At 49.7% G+C, this 19161-nt stretch overlaps 4 protein-coding genes and 1 non-coding gene across 6 annotated transcripts; 3 read left to right on the top strand and 2 right to left on the bottom strand.

Annotated features, from left to right (window-relative positions):
- Window positions 1-2906: 2906 nt before the first annotated feature.
- Window positions 2907-3783, bottom strand: NDUFA1 (NADH:ubiquinone oxidoreductase subunit A1). The gene is made up of 3 exons (XM_051629939.1): window positions 3611-3783; window positions 3264-3353; window positions 2907-3002 (listed from the first exon to the last, which is right to left on the bottom strand). Exons 1-3 carry the CDS (start codon window positions 3710-3712, stop codon window positions 2982-2984), a joined length of 213 nt encoding a protein of 70 aa, XP_051485899.1. The 5' UTR covers window positions 3713-3783; the 3' UTR covers window positions 2907-2981.
- An 86-nt stretch (window positions 3784-3869) lies between these two features.
- On the top strand, window positions 3870-11826 carry UPF3B (UPF3B regulator of nonsense mediated mRNA decay). Its single transcript, XM_051629938.1, has 10 exons — window positions 3870-4107; window positions 4254-4360; window positions 4450-4556; window positions 6358-6456; window positions 6798-6908; window positions 7624-7667; window positions 8324-8512; window positions 8994-9145; window positions 9846-10158; window positions 10978-11826. The coding sequence occupies exons 1-10, from the start codon at window positions 3934-3936 to the stop codon at window positions 11122-11124; spliced, it is 1443 nt and encodes a 480-aa protein (XP_051485898.1). The 5' UTR covers window positions 3870-3933; the 3' UTR covers window positions 11125-11826.
- A 173-nt stretch (window positions 11827-11999) lies between these two features.
- RPL39 (ribosomal protein L39) lies at window positions 12000-14567 on the top strand (the record flags this gene model as incomplete). Its single annotated transcript, XM_051630607.1, has 3 exons — window positions 12000-12173; window positions 12458-12561; window positions 14234-14567. Coding segments are annotated over 3 exons (327 nt in total), but the record flags the coding sequence as incomplete, so codon positions are not given.
- LOC127389868 (small nucleolar RNA SNORA69) lies at window positions 13715-13845 on the top strand. The gene has a single exon (XR_007890724.1). It is a non-coding gene; the product is annotated as a small nucleolar RNA SNORA69 (small nucleolar RNA).
- Window positions 14568-16690: 2123 nt separating the features above from the next.
- Window positions 16691-19161, bottom strand: SOWAHD (sosondowah ankyrin repeat domain family member D). 2 transcript variants are annotated; one of them, XM_051630199.1, is made up of 2 exons: window positions 18071-19161; window positions 16691-17190 (listed from the first exon to the last, which is right to left on the bottom strand). In XM_051630199.1, the coding sequence occupies exons 1-2, from the start codon at window positions 19137-19139 to the stop codon at window positions 16844-16846; spliced, it is 1416 nt and encodes a 471-aa protein (XP_051486159.1). In that variant the 5' UTR covers window positions 19140-19161; the 3' UTR covers window positions 16691-16843. The 2 variants fall into 2 exon arrangements, with proteins under 2 accessions (XP_051486159.1, XP_051486160.1); XM_051630200.1 differs by having other exon boundaries at window positions 16691-19161.

Below are 19161 nucleotides of genomic sequence, written 5' to 3'. Positions count from 1 at the left end.
TGCTGTTATTGCAAACTTACTTGCATCAACCTCTCAGGTTTTTTTTGGCATGAAAAAGCTTGCTAGAAGCTCCCAGGCTGTGTTAGTGATGGAAGAGTAATGACATTTACCTGTGAATCAGCCTGCTGCACTCCAGAGTGAAGAAAACCTCCACAGGTGAGGTCTGCAAGAGAGGGAGAGGCAGGGCAGGGTTGACATACAGGACCTCAAAAAGCAGATACTGTAATTAGGTGAGGGCTGCTACCTACTTTCTCAAAAATAACCTGTGTGTTTATACATTTCTGATATGGTTTAGAATAGTTTTGGTTTAAAACCTCTGAGTATTCTCTTGCGAAAGCAAAGTCTCAGGTGTTAGAATTTTAAGCTTGTGCTAGGATACAGGATTTCTGAGCAGTGTCCATGAGCTGCTGTGCTGGTTTTGGCTGGGACAGAGTTAATTTTTTTCATAGTAGCTGGTGTGGGGCTGTGGTTTGGATTTGTGCTGAGGACTGTGTTGATAACACAGGGACGGTTTCGTTATTGCTGAGCAGAGCTTGCACAGAGCTGAGGCCTCTTCTGCTCCTCACCAGTGAGTGGGCTGGGGGTGCATGAGAAGTTAGAGGGTGACACAGCCAGGACGGCTGACCCCACCTGACCAAAGGGATATCCCAGAGCATAGGACACCATGCTCATCAATAAAACTACTGGAGAGGTCAGCAGGGGAGGCAATGACTGCTAGTTCCACCACATTTTAAATTTCCCACTGTTGCTCTGGTGATGCCCAGGCCTCATCAGCATCTCTCCTGAGAGTTTCCTGCTCCTGGCTGGTCTCTGCTGCCCTGGCATTTCCTTAGCTCAGGGACCTCCCTCTTCCCCCCTTAAAGGACTGGTGCATGCTATTTCTGAGCACTTACAGCAGGTTTAATTTTGGAGATCTCTATAACAAAGTAGACACTTGCTGTTGCTTGTGGGATGGGTTTTCTGCGTGTTGGCATGCTCCAGCAAACTCTGTAGTGGTACCTCTTCCTGTCCTCCTGTTCTTCTTCCTGGAGAAATTCTGTCCAGTGAAGCCAGCTCTCGTGAACCACCCATGTCTACAGAACAAACACAACACTAAGATTCCCTCTCTCTAGCAGAGGTGACTTGAGAGAGGTGCTAAAAAGGATCTGAGCTGCTGGTTTCCTTTAATTTTTCCCACTTCTCAACAGTGATAAGGTGTGACCTTACTGAGTGGGTGGAATTGTCACTCACAGAAATGACTTCTTCAATCTGCTGCTGTCCTGCCTCCACTGTGAAGTTGTTGCCTGTGACCCACTTGATGTTTTTCTCTTGGTTTTGGATTCTAAAATAGATAAAATGCTGATAAACCCTTCTGGGAAGACCCTGACACACGCAAATAGAGCAGGCACCCTACCTTTGGCTTTCTTCTCCTTCTGTGGAAGAGGTTCCTCTGTACTGCTTCAGTTTTTTATCAGAATGTAAGATTTTCATCACTGGCAGCATTTTCTGCTCCCTTGTCCGTTGTCTTCACCTTTAGAAAGAGAAACACACAAATATCTTGAGAGAGAGGGTTGGTCTTCAGAGCTGTAGGACACATCTGAAAAACTTGAGGATGATCTGGATGGGGGTTCTGAGACAGCAAGAAGAGCAACAGGCCCGTCTCCCTCTCTGAGCCCTCATTCCCTAACTGCCCTCCCCTCAGCCCACCCTAACTGCCCACAGCAGTTGCTGTTGTTTCCAAACACTCCTGGCCAGGCAAGTAGCAGCCCAAAGGAGTCTGGTTCCAGACAGGGGTGGCCAGGGAGCTGTGCTGGGGCCCTGGCAGTGTCACTGGTCTCTCCTTTCCGCTGCACCAGCCAATCCCTGGAGTGTTTGGTTGGTGTTGCCATGGCAAGGCAGCAACGGCAGGGCCGGGCTCCTGGGTCCCCACTGGGAGAATTCCTCCCCAGCAGCCATCGTATCCCGGAAGGGGCAGGCAGTGGGACAAAAGATGTGGGATCCTGCCAGATCCTGTTTGCCGTGTTTCTGCCAGTCCCCAGGCCCCTGCTCTGCCAAACTGGCTCAGTCCATTATGGAGTGTTCTCCTCATTCCATGGTACCTATTCCTCCAGCCCAGTGGACTGTTTGGCTGGTGATGGAATGAGGTGTATTGGCCAGGTGGAGTCCTAGATTTTAGAAAACTCTCCCTTGCTTCAGCCTCACTCTGAGTTATGTGGCCTCTGCTGCTCAGACAGTTGCCACAAGCACATCACTCAGCAGATACAACCCAGGGAGGTTAGTGGTGCAGCAGATACCCTCCTGCAGCCTGGGGAGGACCCCACACCAGAGCACGTGGGTGCCTCGAGAAGGCTGTGACCCCACGGGAAGCCTGTGCTAGCAAAGGTCCCCGGAAGGACTTTGGACCCATAGAAAGAGAAGCCCGTGCTGGATCAGTTTTGCTGGCAGGATTTGTAACCCTGCAGGGGACTTCACGCTGCTGGAGCAGCTTGTGGATGACTGTCTTCCATGGGAGGGGCCCCACAATGGAGCAGAGGAAGAGTGTGAGGAGGAAGGAGCAGCAGAGACAACGTGTGATGAACTGGTGACATGACCCGTCACCCAGCACCACTGTGGGTAGAGAAATGGTGAGTGAAGATGAGCCCAGGAAGAAGGGAGGGCTGGGCAGAGGTGGTTTAAGATTTTATTTTATTTCTCATTACCCTGCTCCAATTAGATTGGTAAGAAGTTCAGCTAATTTCCCCAGGTCGAGGCTGTTTTGCCCATGACAGCAGTTGCTCAGTGATCCCTCCCTGTCCTTATCCTGACCCACAAGATACATGTTATATTCTTCCCCTCCTCTTCCACTGAGTAGGGGGGTGATAAGAGCAGCTGTGGTGGGCACCTGGTGTCCAGCTGGGGTCAGCCCATCACACCAACACAGACACAGGTTGAATACGTAGATATCTTTATTAAGGACTAAATCATTTTATATAGGTATGTGGTTTCTTCAAAGTGCTGCCACCTTAGTCGATGTTCTCCAGACCCTGAAAAATAAAAAGTAACGTTTGTGTCTGCACTGTTCTTGCTGCTGACTTGCAAGAAGCCAGAGCTGGAAATACAGGTGTTCAAACTACGCTTCTTAAGTACCCAAGCCCCAGTCAGAACAAGGCAGATCCCCTCAGAGAGATCAGCTGCAGAGCAAGCTCAAGCAGCCCCCAGGGCCGCCCCCGCCCCTGCAGGGCTGTGGGACCCCCGGGGAGCAGCCCAGGGCTCCCGCTTCCCCACCCCACGCCCCGAGCACCTGCCTTGGAGACGTAGTACTTGTTGACACCCGAGAGCCGCCTGTCCCTCTCCATCAGGGTCCACTGGTAGGGGTAGCGGGCAACCCGCTTCTCCTGCGGGAATCCACAGCGCTGCCTGGGACGGGCCCCGGGAAAGGGGCTCCCCGGGGATCCCAGGGGTGCTGAGGGAAGGGGGCGCGGGGAGGGAAGGGGCCCCAGGGGGAGAAGGGTACTGAGGGGGGGTGGAATCCCGGGGGAAGGGGGATGCAAGAGGGAGGGGGGCCCGGGCAGACGGGAGGCAGGGGAAGGAGGGCCCCGCGGGGGAGGCCGGGCGGGGCCTTGGCGGCCCGGCGGCCCCGCCCCGCGCTGACCTTGCCGCCGTTGCACCAGCGGTTCATGAAGACGGTGGAGAGGCCGGGGATGCTGAGGCAGACGCCCATGATGGCCATGCCGGGCAGGATCTCGTACCACATCCCGCCGCCGCGCCCCGGTCGCTGCGGGCACTCCCGGCCTGCCCCGCGCCTGGCCGGCCTGCCGCGCGCCGCGGGGCCCGGTGCACGCCGGGAGCTGTAGTCCGGGGGCCCGGTGCACGCCGGGAGCTGTAGTCCGGCGGGGCCCGGGCAGGCGCAGTCGCGCGAGAGGCGCGAGGGCCAATGGGCGCGCGGGGGCGCGCGGCGCGGTCCCGCGGCCCGGGATGAAGGAGGACAAGGAGAACGCCAGGCCCAAGGAGCGGCGCGGGGCCGCGGCGGGGCCGGGCGCCCTGCTGGGCACGGGGAGCGGGGCGGCCGCCGGCAGCGAGGGCGGGGCCGGCGCGGCCGAGCTGGAGCGCCTGGAGCGGCCCAAGGACAAGAAGGAGACGCTCAGCAAGGTGAGGCCTGCGCCGTTCCCCCCGGGCCCGGGAACGGGCCTCGCTCGGCGGCCGCGGGGAAGCGGGGAGAGCCGGGGCCGCCCCGGAGGAGCGGGCTGGGGCAGCGCCCGGCCCCCCGGCCGCCCCAACGCAGCCGCTTGTCGCAGGTGGTGATCCGGCGGCTGCCGCCCAGCCTGACCAAGGAGCAGCTGGAGGAGCATCTCCAGCCCCTGCCCGAGCACGACTACTTCGAATTCTTCGCCAACGACTCCAGGTAGGGCCGCCGGACCCCCCCGCTGCCGCAGCCGGGCCCCGCGAGGCGCCGCGGCCCAGTCAGCCATGCTCTGCTCTGTCTCTCCGCAGCCTGTACCCCCACATGTTCTCCAGAGCCTACATCAACTTTAAGAACCAGGAAGACATCGTCCTCTTCAGGGACCGCTTTGACGGCTACGTGTTTGTCGATCACAAAGGCAAGTGGAGGCGCTCGCTGCCCGTCCCCGTCTCTCCCGCCGTGCGCGGGGGGCTGGGCGGGTTGCGGGGGGGGGGGGTTCGAAGAGCAAAGAAAACGTCCGATGTTTTGTAAAGCTTTGTCATCTAAATTTGATTTTGTATATTTCTGAGTGGACTTTGTGCGGTGTGTGTAAACCCCAGCGAGGTGCGTGTCCAGGAAGCAGGGCTATCAGTGCACGAGCAGTTGCTGCCTTGCCGAGGTTAATACTTGCATTGTCATGTCTGAGTATTAAGACTGAAAAGTGAAAGTGGGTGGTTGGTGCTGCTGTCCAAACCAAATGAAGCTCAGGTTAATGATGCCACCCTCAGCTACTCCCCTCACCTGTTCTGCACTCTTCTAACAGCGTGATGTGATCTTTTTTCATCAGTCTTTAATTCAAATTATTACTTGTTCCAATTTACAACGGAGTGAACCATCTTGGCTCAGTAAAAGGAACGTTTTGTTCCTTGCAGTCATAAGTTGTGGAAGTGACTGCTCTCTGGAGACATTAATATGTAGGGAACAAATACTTAGTTTAATTCATTGGTTAAATATCCAAACATTTAGTTGTCACCTTTTTTCTAAAAACACCTTGGGTATTTAGTGCATCTCATGTTTTTAAATTTTGTATTCCAAAACTGCTTGCATTGGGTAGCACTGGAAGTTGTTAGTCTCTCATCAATAGACCTTAGATGTGCCTATTTAGCAGAAGCTTTAATGAGAGTCTTTCTGTTGCCTTCCACAGGCTTCAGGGAGACTTTATAAGCAGCCTTTCTGTACCTGAAGGAGCTACAGGAAAGCTGGAGAGGGATTTTTTACAAGGGTCTGGAGAGATAGGACAAAGGGGAACATTTTCAAGCTGAAAGAGGGGAGATTTGTATTGGATATTAGGAAGAAATTCTTTACTGTGCAGGTGGTGAGACACTGGAACAGGTTGCCCAGAGAGACTGTGGATGCCCCCTCCCGGGAAGCGTTCAAGGCCAGGTTGGATGGGGCTTGGAGCAGCCTGGTCTAGTGAGGAGTGTCCCTGCCCATGCAGAGGGGTTGGAACTAGATGTTCTTTAAGGTCCCTTCCCAAACCATTCTGTGATTTCACCTGGAACTTAGAAACCAAGTCCATGTGTTTTACATTTCATCCAGCCAGATGTTTTAGGTGACACACAGCTCTGTCCACAAGGTGCTCCTTTATGTAGGAGAGTTGCATGACAAGGTTGTTAAGAACACCTGGATCTTTTAACTAAGCTGGTTTGCAGTGTGGCAGCACACTTGTGTTTGCCATCCCTGACAGCAACAGGGGATTTATGCAGCTGTCAAAGAATCCTCCTTGTCAGAAGAGATAACTGTAGAGCCTGCCTGAAATGTGTTGCTTCTATTGCACTTTGCAATTGAGATTTGCCTCCATTGCATTAACTTAAAGTATTCTCTCCTGATTGCACAAACAATGCACAGTCCAGGATGAGGGTCTGTTGGGGTCTGCTGTATCTGAGCTAACTGAACTGTCAGTCCTAATTGTAGGGTTGCCTTCTTGTTGTGAGTCTGTGAATTTGCTGTTTTGTTAACATAGTGAGAGTGTTTAGATCATGAATTCTGCTGTCTCTGAAATATTTTCTTATTAAATGGCTTTTGAAGCACAAGACTCTTTTTGTGCTTTCCAAGTAGTCTCTTCTGCTATTGCCCATTTCTTCTGAGACTTCTTTTTCTGCTTTACACATGGACAATATACTCTATTTTATATCTGTTTCACCTCTATTTTAATGTGTTTTCCTGTCTCCTCACAACAGGTCAGGAATATGCTGCCATAGTTGAGTTTGCACCTTTCCAAAAAGCTGCGAAAAAGAAGAGTAAGAAAAAGGACGCGAAAACTGGAACCATCGAAGATGGTAAAACAGCTGGCTTGTTTGGTTTGCATGCCTAGATTGGAAAGTCCTAGAAGTAATTTGAATATAATGTTTTTACTGTGACACTGTAGTTTATCAATAGAATGTTTGCTTAATTACATATTAAGCTTATTAGCAGCTGCAAATCTGTTAAATACGCTTGTCCTTGGCGCACATATTGCAGCAGCTCATCCGAGACCTGCCAAGTTACAAAAAGGTGACACATAAACTGCACAGCTTATGCAAATCTCACCCAGCCTTCCAATGTAAATTATTTTCATGCTACAGTGTATTTTTTTTTCCCTTTTTTTTTTTTTTTTTTTCCTCTTTCCCCTCTCCTGTAGACCCAGAGTACAAGAAGTTTTTGGAAAGTTACAGTGCAGATGATGAAAAATTAACCTCCACTCCTGAAACATTGTTGGAGGAAATAGAGGCAAGAAACAAAGAGCTAATAGGTATGGAAATCTATGTACTCTACTTATATTTTCCTGGAGCACAAAGAGATGTACGTGGTGTAATTTGAAGCTGTGATTTCTCAACCTGGAGGGGACTGAATTCTTTTGTGTGCTTCCTTGGTATTTGTTAAACCTTTAGGCTAAAATTATTCACTGTATTTTATTTTGCTTCTGTGCTCTAAATTCTTCTTTAGGTCTAAGTTTTGTATGGTAACTTTCCTGCCTGTTCTAAACTGCTAGTCAGATGTTTGTTAGCCAGACTAGGCCATGGAGTGGCTGCATTTCAGTGAGATGCAGTGATGTTTAACCAGAATGCTGTGAGTAGTGATGGTCTGTGCAGGCACCAGCTAAGAGAGACTGTAGTTGGGTAAAATACAACAAAAATGCTCTTTATCATAGAATGTTCTTTTTAAGCCTGTTACAGGTATCTTTTTCAAAGCAAGAGAATCTGGGAACAGCCTAGACTGAATATCCTTCTACAGATGGGTGCACTGGATACTGTATGTGTCCTGAAGAAATTTATGGAATCCCAGTAGTTGCCACTGTTTGGGGATAGCAGAGAGCAGGATACTTGTTTCACTGTTGTATTTTCTCTGTGTGAGAGGAGAGAGGCAGGGTAGTCCCTAAGGCTGCTCCATTTCATGTAGGATTTTGTTGTAGGTGTTTCAGTGTTGGATAAGGCACATTGCTTACATTTGTTTTATATATTCTCTAGCTAAAAAGACTACTCCTTTATTGAACTTCTTGAAAAATAAACAGGTAAGACTTATCTCCAGAATTTTCTTGTTGCTTGCAAGAACGATTTGCTCATTTATAGCATGGGTGTGTATGTTGCAGTGTGTACATTGGTATGTTTCTACCCTTCCTTTTGAAGAAGGTGCTTTAGACCCAACTGACTTGTTAACATTTGGGTCAGGTATTTTAAACAATGAGAACTCTGGCAGGTGTTTTGTGAGTGTTCTGGTCAGAGCTGAAGGTCCCTTGTGGTTTTGCCAAAGCAGATTCCCTTGCAATGCTTTCCTTTTTAGTGAGGTTATGACTGAGGTCCTTGTAGATCATCTTTCTCCTAGTACATAAAACCATTTTATCTTTTAGCAATGGAGGAAATCGCAGCTGGGGCAGACGAATTAAAATTAAAATCATAAAGGCTGAGGCTAGTGCTGTGTTTGGGTTCTTTCAGACAGATTCAGTACAAATCAAGGTTCATGAGCAAGAGAAAACAACCAAAGTGCTGCTTTAACATGTTCAGGTTCACAACAGAACAACAGAGACAACAGCTTTTCTTTTAAAATAGATACAGTTTTGAGGTCAGTTATGTGGGGATTAAGTACTTCATGGCAGGGTGTTGTGTTAGGCTTCAAGAGATGATTTCTAGTGTGGAAATACAGTATTTCTCTTTGCTTTTACACACACAGAGACTGAGAGAAGAAAAAAGAGAGGAGAGGAGGAGGAGAGAATTGGAAAGAAAAAGACAAAGAGAAGAAGAGAGAAGAAAATGGAAAGAGGAGGAAAGAAGGAAGAGAAAAGAAGCAGAAAAACTGAAGAAAGTAGACAGATGTCCTGAAAAAGAAAGAGACCGATCAAAAGAAGAACCAAAGATTAAGGTCTAGAACAGTTCTTTATTATAAACTGTTACACTCCCTTTCCCCTATTATTTGTATATCAGTCTCTCAAAATGTGCTTTGAGTATTGTGTGAAGAATCACATGAGTTTGGTGTTAGTAAATTGCCACTTTTTTGTAATATTCAATATTAGGCATTGTAAAGGTTTCCATGCTGTAATGCTTCATAGCAATATTTAAAGCTTTTGTCATGTGACTGTTGTACATGCTGTGGTAAACAGAATTGTAAATTCACTATGGAATGGAGACTATTTTTAAGCTGTTTTAGGAGAAAAATCCTAGTCTACTGTGTGAATTATGCTTACTCATACACTCCAGCTTTTAGAAATACTATGATTTGCAGTAATACTATTTTAATGTTTATTTCTTACTGGACTGTGGCTCCTTTGATGCAATTTCGGTGTTGTGCCAGACAGTATGTGTTAGAGTGAGCTTTTTAGTTGAGACTTCTGTTTTCTTTGTAGCTACTTAAGAAGCCTGAAAAAGATGAAAAAGACTTGGAGAGAAAAGAAAAATCCAAGAAACTGGAAAAAGAGACTCTGAGGGAGGAAAAAAATGCGAGTAGTGCATCTGCCAAACGATCTGATGGGGAGACAAAAGAAGAGAAGGCAAAAAAGTATTCTAGTACTTGCTATAAATATATCTATGTATATATTACTTGTTTCCTGATTGTACTGAGGCTTAAGCAGCTCTGCCATGACCATGTTTTGAAACTCCTTTGCAATTATTTTTCTGATCTAAGGCATGGGATGTGTTCTCTGTGGCAGCGCACGCCCCCGTGGCTACAGAAAGCGGTGTGAGTCACCTGACAATTCTTCACTGGTCTACAGATTTTAATATTTTTGCAACTGATTGTAGGAGCTCTCCAGAGAAGCCCAGGTGTAGGTGGCCTGCAACAGGCTGTGAGCACTGTCCTTGCAATGAACTATAACCATGGCAAGAAGAGAGGGGTACTCCAGCTACTAGTCCCTTTAAGTCTTGGTAAACGGTCAAAGTGGAAAGTGTAATTCTCAACAGCTCCATGGTCTGTACAAGGTTCAGTTCTGCCATGTGAGAAATAAGAGATGAGACAGAGAAACTCAGGTGTTTTCCAAAGCCAGAGGAGACTCTGCCAGCTATGTGAGCAGAAGGCAAGGAAATGCTAGTGTCATCTCTGCTTATCATGCATGACTCAGGTTATTGCAGCTTCCCAAAAGCTCCCTAGAACCTACCAGTGTGTCGTCTTCGTATTGCAAATTTACACCAGTATTACCTTGATCTCCCAGCTCTGTTTGATGAATCTTTTGAGCTTAATTTTCAGTTTTGTTTTCATACAGATCAGAAGATGAGTGTGTAAAGGACTACAGGGACCGAGATAGAGATTTTGAAAGAGACAGAGAATATGAGAGAGCACAGAGGGAAAAACTGAGGCGCCAAGAAGAGGAGCGTCGGAGGCAGAAAGAGCGCTTTGAGAAAGAGAAGGTTTTTAGAAGAAAAGAGGAAGAGGTGAAAAAGGAGAGAGACTTGCTCAGAGAAAAGGGAAAGAAAAGTGATCTTACAGACTTTACCAGCAGCACGGACAAATCTGAGAAAGTAACCAAAGATGATAAAAAAGAGGATACAATCAAGAGGGATCGTATCAGAAACAAGGTGCTGGATTTCTTTCAATTCATGCATTGATTCGTAAGGATCAGCTTTGTGGGTTTTAGGATAAAAGCAGTTCAAGAAAATAACCATGTGGTTTCTTTGTTGAAACTTTTCTCCCTGTTCTGGTAACAAGCTCTGCATTGCTAGAAAGTTTACCTGTTTGTCCACTAAACTTTTGCTAAACTGTGACGTTTCTTGTCACTTTATAGGAATTAAGCCAAGGTGTCATGGGATAAATTACAGACTGATCCCTTTTCACTCCCTGCCTCACACCCCTTCAGGGGTCAATAGAGCATCAGTTGATGTACCTGTATCTGCTGATGCTTCGCATGCCTGAGAATACTTACCAAAGTGGGAGTGTAATTGGACAGGTTCCTCCAAAACAGGGACAAGACTGCTACATGCAGAGTATGACAGCAGATCTCCTGTAGACTCAATAAATCATGTCTTAAGTTTAGTTTTATATACTCTGCCAATCTGTTTCTGCAGCATTGGTATGCAAGTTTTCCATGTCACTTCAGTGTTACTGAAACTCGGGGTTAGAAGTTGGCCTCTATTCTGAGAGAGGGTGAGCTGAACTCCTCTCAAGAGGAAGCTCTTCACAAATGACTTCAGCTTTGTGCAGTGTTCTTTGTGACCTGAACAGGGACGTTTCTTTACAACAGAGACAACCTCGATGGGAGTCGGTTGAAGTTACGTTGCCACCGCGGTGGAATAATTTAACTTAGAACACCTTGAAAAGTGTGCACTTCAGCCATGTCTAGTATCACTGAGGCCAGCGTGGGGCTATGAAAGAGTCTAAAGAGTTGTGGTTTGTTTCAGGACCGCCCAGCGATGCAGCTGTACCAGCCGGGCGCCCGCAGCCGCAGCCGGCTGTGCCAGTATGAGGAGAGCCCTGGGAAGCCCTCGGATCCGGGCGCTGAGCGGAAGCTCGAGAGTGAGACCAGTAACATGAAGGAGGAGGAGTGACTCGCATGCAAGCCTTATGTGTTCTGACTGTCTGTGCAGCCAAAGAGCATGTACTACGCAATCCAGAAGTGCCTTCGAAGCGAAGAAGGAACAAAGGAAGGAGAGGGGGCTTTGTGCTGTTGGATGTTTCTGGTTAAAGAACCTCAGTTGTAGATTCGGCGTATGAAATGTGTTCTCATTGTATTTTCAGTTATTTGAGTTTATTTTCCTAGCATCCAACTACAACAGAGAAGAGAATCTTTGCAAAGTAGAAAGACTTTATGGCCTTAAGTATAATAAATGAGTCATGTGGTCAGGAGAAGATGACGCCTGGAGCTAAAGCCAGAGCTTCACTGAGAAGCCATGGGAGCCAGTGTTCGATGCGCTGAAGCAGAGGGAGCTTGGAGTTGGCCAGAGTGGACACAGGTGTTGTGATGTGCGGTGCTCCTGCCTGAGGCAGTGGCAGCTCAGTTGTGCTGGTCTGGCACTGAGGCAGGTGTGCAGGTGGGGCTGTGGAGCTGCCATGAGCAGGAGGGGGGGTCACCTGGCCCCAGAGGCATGGCCTTAGGGAGGAGAGACCTTCCTCTCCAGTGGTTCTCTGGATAAAGTAACTAAGTTGGAGTGTATGAATAAGCTGGCTTAATTCTTGACAAATTCTCATGTAAAATCTACTTACATTGAAATGCTTATTTTGAATGAAATGTAGCTGGTTTGAGCATCCCATTCTTTTCCAGCATTCTCTGAAACGTTTCCTAACTCCTGCCCTCTCGGTTCAGCATCATCTTCCCTCATAACTTGAAGTGTTGTTTTACAGCCCAGAAAGAGACTTCACCAGTAGCAGCTCCTCCTAAGCTAGCGAATTTTAGCCATAGCTCTTTTGTACCGAAACCCAATAAACTGGCAGAAACTGCTCCCGCCGCCCTCCCTCTCTGAGCCCTCCGCGCCGCCAGGGGGCGCTGTGCGCGCCGGGCCCGCGCCGTCCCGCCGCCGCCGCTCTCGCCGCTTCTCCCCGCCCCTTCCGCCTCTTCTGCCGCCGCCATCGCTGGGACGCCGGGCCGCTGCGCGCCATGGTGAGACCATCCGCCGCCATCCTCTGCCGGGACGCGATGTTCCGAGCCCTCTCGCCACCGGGGGCTGGTTTGGGATTCCCGGCAGGGGGGAGCGGCCGCGGCGGGACGGGAGGGCCCCGGGTCCATCCTTCCCGGTCCCGGCTGGCTGAGGCCTTGCAGCCCGCGGGCCGGTGCCGGTGCCTTGCTTCGGTGCGGCTGAGCTCCCGCGGCGAGGCCGGCCCAGGCCCGGTGGGGCTGCCCCCCGGGGGCTGCCGCGTCGAGCTAACGGCTGCTCTCTCTTCCAGTCGTCCCACAAGACCTTCAAGATCAAACGCTTCCTTGCCAAGAAGCAGAAGCAAAACCGGCCGATTCCGCAGTGGATTCGCATGAAAACGGGCAATAAGATCAGGTAATGCGATGGGCTGCTGGTTTTTGAGGAGCTGCAGGCTCTGAACCCGCCTGCCTCTGTGCTGCGGGCTGCAGCCGGGGGCTGTAAAAGCGTTTCTGAGGTGCAGTTTGTGACCCTGAATCCCACACAAACATGCTAGTGCAGGTACACAGTTACCCGGTACTGGCATAGAGTCATAGACGGGTTTGGGTCGGAAGGGACCTTAAGGATCGTCTAGTTCTAACCCCCTCCCATGTGCAGGGACACCTCGCACTAGTCCAGCTTGCTCCAAGCCCCATCCAGCCTGTCGGCCCGGTGTGTTTTCTGGAGGCAGAGTGGGGCTTTCATGCCACTTCTTCCTGTAGCAGTTCAGTTCATTCCAGTGCTCTGCAAGTATCCACAGATGTGAGGTGATGGCACGTTGAAACTGAAACCATGAACTGTACCTGTGGCTAATTTTCACACTGGTAACCTCTTTGCTGCTGACATTCCCCCTCCCAACCCTTTCCCCTCTCACAGCCATCACTGGGTTCCTGTGCTTTCAAGCATCAGAATCTTGCTGAGGGTGGGTGTCCTGAGATACAGAAGATGGTGTGTAAGGGAGCAAAGGGCTGTTAGGTGTATGGGAGACCAATAAGATCCTTGGCGTGTGACTGCAGAATTAGTCTGCAGCGGTTGCTTTTTGATTGCATGTAGTGCTCATTTTCAAGCATTGTACTTAGGAAAATGCAGTAAGAGAAAACTGCAGAACTCAAGGGAAGTGTGAGACATGCTGAAGGTGATGCATATCCAAGCCTTGTGGTTTAAAGCCTTCAGCTAGTGTGGTTTGGTCACTCACCCTGTGCAGTAGATTTTTATCTCGTATCCTTCCTTCCCTGTCTAGATTTTTTTAAGGGAACAGAATTCTTCTACATCATTTTTTTTAAATAGTAAGGGCAGGGACAGTAGCACTGGCTGGCTCAGGTGTTAAACCAGCACAGAATGGCCAGGTTCTATTCCTGTTACTTCTCCTAACTTGTTTCTTTCTAGGAAAACTCGGTGTTGTGTGCTCCAAACTGTATCCTTGTCTTCTAGAGGCTGATTTAGCAACATTGCAGTACCTCAGAACACTCGTATTGTGGGGCAAAATCCTGATTTTCTGTCTTGTGGCACTTCAGTACCCAACCTGTATGCTAAAGCAGGCTGCAATTGCAGTGCCCCATCCCGTGGGAATGCTGCCATGTCCCTGCTGAGAGCAACTCTGTTAACACTGGCTTCGGTTTCGCTGTGTGCTGGTGAAACCATTTGTTCTTAACAGGTACAAGTACATACTCCTGAGGGAATATACTTCCCTGGAGGAGGGTCTTTTCCATGTGCTGCTCTGCTTTCAGATTTTGAACAGTAATTACACTTTCTGTGTTAGACTATGAACTATATTCAAGAGGTGCTGATGCATCGCTGCAGGCTTGTCTGTCTCTTTGAGGTTTAGACTCTGCTGCAGTAACATGCTGGTTGGTTAGTGAATGAGGAAAGTGATGCAGAGGTGGAAATTTAGAAAAATGAGTACGCAGCTGATTATTTTGGCAGCTTGCCACTGTGTTGTGTTAGAAACATGTCAGTCCTTTACTGCTGAGCCAGTTCCAGGTGGTTGCAGTCCACCTGGATCTTCAAATGTGTGTCTGAACTTGGCTAATTTACATGGCTCTTGTTTTAGGTACAACTCCAAAAGGAGGCACTGGAGAAGGACCAAACTGGGCTTGTAAAGAGAAACCATCTCCTGGGAACTCTAATAACACTTGTCTTTCTGCATCAGATGGGTGTAGCCCATACGCTGCTTGGCAACCCCACGTGATTCCTTCTGTAGTGTTGGACTGCAATCCCCAGTGGTTTTTTTATAAATTAGTCTGGGATATTGATGTTAACTGGGAAAATCTGGAAGTAATTTGCATCTGAAACATGAAGACTGTGTTCTATTAGTGTTCTTTCTTCAGGCTTCATTGTGAGTGTTGACAGTGTACAGGCTTACTAATAAAGATGGACCTGAATTACTTGGTTGAAATTATTTCATATATATGTATGGTGGGGTTATAATAGAGAACAAAAACTAAGATTATTATTAATATAATCTGACTTAGTTTGAGAAACCTTGTCAGCTCCTTTCAGGTAGAGTAGGCTGTGTCATCACTTCATGTAAACCTTTGAGAGCATGGTGTACCATTATTTTAAAGAAAAGGGGTAAAAATCAACTGATTAGAGGAATGAATTTGAAGAAAATATTTTACTAGATAAACTGAAATACTTTAAAAATAAAGTTCTAGCAGCAGGTTTGAAAAAGGCTGCTGCTCCTTTCCCTTCTGCAGGACGGACCTGAGAGCTGCAGTGGTCAGCAGGCAGCAGCCAAAGGTGCCTGTTTTTGGATGTGGCTGTGGCAGAGCCCATCCTGACAGGGCTGTGAAGTCCTCTCGTGCTGTTTTCTGTGTTCAGGCTGCTGTGGTGGCTCAGTTCTTGGGTGGCAGCTTCCTGAGGAAGCTTCAGGCTGCCACACCTGTCTTGCTGCTTTTCATGTTGAAGATAAATAGATTTATGTCTGCATTACAATTCATAGCTAATAATGCTGGGTGCAGCATCTGCCAAACACACTTAAATGCATAACAAATACCTCACTCAGGGGTCATGGCAGTTTCTCCCTCTTCAGCCATGCTGGAGGTTTCTCAGGACAGGGAAGCAAGGCTGGGATTTTACCCACTTCAGGACACTCCAGAGGCATCTTCCAGTTTCTTTTCCTGTCTGGTAAGAGTCTGATTTCTACTTGGTTTCAAAGGGAAGCAGTAAGTCACTGCAACAGGAAAGCAGCGACCAGCATTGCCAAAGATGTTTCAGTAGAGGCCCATGTGCTGCAAACACTTTGACCCTGATGTTTTAAATTACTCTGTGCTTTTCTCTTCAGGGCTTTTAGGAAATAACAGCTCAGCCAAGGATCGAAGCTCAGCCTTGGAGCCTGCGCCTCTCCCCAGCACCACTGCTGGCAGGCAGAGCTGCTCCCTGAGCTCCTCTTTCATTGTGTCTGTGAGGACCTGGCTGAGGAGGAAAACTGTAATTTCTTGGACTCAAGAATGGAAAGAAACAGTTTTCTCCATGGCATTTATGGGAAAGCTTTTCTGAGCAATAGGTTGAACTATTTATTCCTATAGTCTCCCTATTACTATCATTACTGTACTATTCTTATTAGATGGAAGCAGCTTGTACCAAGGAGCTGCTCTGGAGAATAACCACGTGTATTATTTTTCCCTGTTTGACTGAGTCTGCTTTTCAAATTGGACATTAAGGTATAGCACAAAGTAAATTTAATAAATTATAATTGGGTTAAAAGCAATCTGCAGCACCGTAACTAGCAAAACTACCTCTGGGTTTGAATGATCTGTGTTCCTGTGGCAGCTCTTTTCCCTCGTCCCTGGGAGAGGGAGGATCAGGGATCTGTTTAGAGCTGAGCTAAGACATGATGACTGACACATCAACAGAAGCTTTAAAGAAAACATCTAAATGAAAGGTAAAAGCTGCCTTTAGGGGTTTGTGTTAGCTGGCAGGGGGAGGCATGTACTACACATCATTTAGTCCCATTTAAGCCTGGCATTTGCCAGTTAAATTTTACTTTCGAATGGAACGTTGAAATCCATGTTTCCTGGTGGAGCATGACTAAGCTGCAGGTACAAATGCCAAGGAGACATTCCTCTGTTTACTCTTACTCAGAGGAGGATGTAGGAGCGATCCCGTGCCCTCTCCCCGCAGCGTGCTGCTGCAGCAGGGGGGCAGAGGCCTGGCAGGGCTGAAAGTTCTTGGTTAGACCTGCACCCACCTGTCTTATCAACAGCACTTGGTCACCTCTGCAGACCCTTGGAAAAACAAACCACACCTCCCCTGTGAAGTGTCCCCACCAGTGCTGCTGCTCTGCGATGGGGAACAGAAACTCCCCAGCTGCTGCCTGAGAGTCACTTCTCAACTGGGACTGCTATTTAAGGGAGTAGAAACAGTCTCATGCTGATGAAAAAGAGGAAGAGGCAGTTGTTTTTCTGAAGACATTTTGAAGCAGCCCTGGCCTTCAAGAATGTGAACAGCAAGTTGGAATCAGCAGGGCAGAGCCTCATTTGATGAACAAACCACAAACAGGCCAGCAGAAGCTTTGCCCTTTTAATGCAGTTACCAGTACATACACATGGGGTTATGCTGCTGTAGGGATGTTTCTCAAGAGTTTCGTTTTTGAGCATGAGGACAAGCAACAACATAATCTCACAGCCTTCTTACATTTTCCATGGTTTTGAGCAATGAATCATCTTTCCAGAGCTGCTCTTGGACTCCAGTCCCCATGGGAGCTACTGCATGACACCCCACTGGGTGTCCCTCCTGCCTCCTCTGCTCTGGCCCCCATCTCCAGTGGGGCTGAGCATCTCAGGTGCCCCTGGATGGAGATGCCCAGGGAAGGGGATTTGTCTTGTACTTGAAAGGCTCCTCTGGCAAACCAGGCACCAGCTCTTGCTTTACTGAGAAACAGCTTATCTGTCATAAACAGACAGCAACCCAGAGGAGATGCATATGGTGGCGACCCTGGGATCTCAGAGGGAGCTGGAAAGCGTTGGCAGCTGGGTGGCATGTTCTGCTTGTCTGTACCTGCTCTCCCTGCCGGCAGAGAAGCGTACAAAAAAAAGTGTTTGGAATTTGTTGTTTCTGAAGCCATAGTTGCTTCTCCATGATCAGCCCAGTGCCAGGCCTCCAACATCACAAGCGTGGTTGTGAAATAATTAATTATATTCTGCCAGTGTCTCTCCAGGCCCCCTGAGGCACCATGACCAGTTCAACCTCACAGTGTTGCTGGCAGCTGGGGCATGGCGAGGGCCTGGCTCTGTAGGGAGAACCAAGACACTGAGTTGCTGCCATGACCCACCTACAGCCACAAAGTCTGCTGGCAGCCTGGGATGGGCAGCCCCAGTGTCCACCCTTTGCCCCTGGCATGGGACACCAACTCCCATGGAGGGTCAGCATCCCCCCACCAGCACACGGGTGTCAGAGAAGCAGCTCCACACAGCATGTGAGCCCTCACCATGGGGCTCTGCTGGGCTGCAGAAAGGAGTCCCCATCAGCAGGGGCAGGGCTCAAAAGCCTTCTGGGGACAGGCATTTTTTGGAAGGGCTGTCCCCAGGCAGTGCTCCTGGTGGCCATGGTTGCCCCACACATATTCACACCATCACAGCCCCAAGAGACCACGTAAGACCCTGGGCAGCCATGGTGTCCCTGTGCAGGGGGGTGATCCCTGCTTGGCTGGGATTTCAAGTGCTGACCCTCACCAAGTTCCCAGCTCCCTGGAGGCTCTTCTGGCTGCTATTCAGCATGTGTTTGCAGGAAAATGGGCCAGGGGAGCTTCAGGGCTCTTGGAAGAGAGCAAATGCCTGTCTGACAAAGCCCCGGAGGGTTGACAGTCTCCTTGGACGCTGGGTGGTCCCCCTGGCCCCAGAGGAGTCCACACAGTCCCGCCCTGTCCTGGCCTCTCTGGATGACTTACAGTTGTTGTTGGTGTTGTGAGAGCACAGCTGGACCAAGTCGTCCTCTAAGGCCCCCGCCAACTCCTTCAGCTCCCTGGAGGTGTCTGCCCTCAGGTACTGCCAAGCCTTGCGTCCGTTGTGGTCCCTGAGGCTGGTGTCTGCCCCATAAGCTCCCACCAGCAATTTGATGAGCAGCTCGTGTCCTTGCAGGGTGGCCAGGTGCAAGGGGGTGAGCCCACCGCTGGCTGTGGGGATGTTCACGTTGACCGGATAGCCCTTCCTCTGGGCGTGGGAGATGACCTGAATGAAGCTCTCATGGTGGCCATGCTTGGCAAGCCAGTGGAGAGCAGTGAAGCCTGTCACAAAGTCTTTCCTGGTCAGCAGGCTGGGATCCAGATCCAGCAGCCTGATGATATTGTCTGCATCACCCTCAGCCACTGTCAGCAGCCACTCGTGCTCCAGGGGATCCAGGGCAAGGGACAGCACCTCAGGGTTCTGCTCAGGCTTCAGTTCTTGGTGCTGCCCTGCAAGAAGACTGCTGCTGTTGGATGTCTTCTGAGCAGTGGCCAAACGCATGGTGCTGCTGGGGCTATTGCTCTGCAGGAGGATTTCCTTCAGCTCCTTCCTCCGGGTACTGCCAGGGCTGATGGACAGCCTGCCCATGCTCCTGCCCCAGCTCCCTGTGCCCTGGCTACCTCGTCTGATGCTCCTGTTGGTGTCCATCTTCTGCAGTGGCTGCAAACGTTCCCTGCTCACCATGGTGGCCGGCCAGAGGTGGGAGCTGCGGCCTAGGCTCCCGAGCTGGGGCTGGGCAGCTTCCAAGACAGAGACGGTGCGGGCAATGCCAGCTGCCCTCTGTCCTGCCGAGCCCTGCTCCCGCTCGCGCCGGGCCATGTCGGGGCTGCTCTCCGGCACGGCACTGCTCAACTCCCCAGCTCTCGCCCCACGCTTCCTGCTCCGGAGATGGGGGAAGGAGGAACCGGCTCCGCACGGCGGGAGGGCCCGGCAGCAGGTCCCCGGGGCGGTGCACCGACCTTTGGTCACGCTGCGGCTGCTGCCGGCGCCAGCACCGCCACGGCCACGGGCCATTCGCGTCCCCGGGCCACGCTTG

Source organism: Apus apus, chromosome 12, assembly GCF_020740795.1.
Source record: "Apus apus isolate bApuApu2 chromosome 12, bApuApu2.pri.cur, whole genome shotgun sequence".
Classification (NCBI taxonomy): domain Eukaryota; kingdom Metazoa; phylum Chordata; class Aves; order Apodiformes; family Apodidae; genus Apus; species Apus apus.
Note: the sequence above shows the minus strand (reverse complement) of the source record. Positions and strands in the feature narration are given on the sequence as shown.

What these genes read in the sequence shown, in the direction of transcription:
- NDUFA1 (XM_051629939.1), bottom strand. Translation starts at nt 3,712, where the DNA reads ATGTGGTACGAGATCCTGCCCGGCATGGCCATCATGGGCGTCTGCCTC. An exon ending in GCTGGTGCAACGGCGGCAAG is followed by an intron (nt 3,354 to 3,610) that starts GTCAGCGCGGGG and finishes GGATTCCCGCAG; the next exon opens with GAGAAGCGGGTTGCCCGCTA. An exon ending in ACAAGTACTACGTCTCCAAG is followed by an intron (nt 3,003 to 3,263) that starts GCAGGTGCTCGG and finishes TTTATTTTTCAG; the next exon opens with GGTCTGGAGAACATCGACTA.
- SOWAHD (XM_051630199.1), bottom strand. Translation starts at nt 19,139, where the DNA reads ATGGCCCGTGGCCGTGGCGGTGCTGGCGCCGGCAGCAGCCGCAGCGTG. An exon ending in TCACAACACCAACAACAACT is followed by an intron (nt 17,191 to 18,070) that starts GTAAGTCATCCA and finishes CTCTGCCGGCAG; the next exon opens with GGAGAGCAGGTACAGACAAG.
- UPF3B (XM_051629938.1), top strand. Translation starts at nt 3,934, where the DNA reads ATGAAGGAGGACAAGGAGAACGCCAGGCCCAAGGAGCGGCGCGGGGCC. An exon ending in AGAAGGAGACGCTCAGCAAG is followed by an intron (nt 4,108 to 4,253) that starts GTGAGGCCTGCG and finishes CGCTTGTCGCAG; the next exon opens with GTGGTGATCCGGCGGCTGCC. An exon ending in AACTGGAACCATCGAAGATG is followed by an intron (nt 6,457 to 6,797) that starts GTAAAACAGCTG and finishes CCTCTCCTGTAG; the next exon opens with ACCCAGAGTACAAGAAGTTT.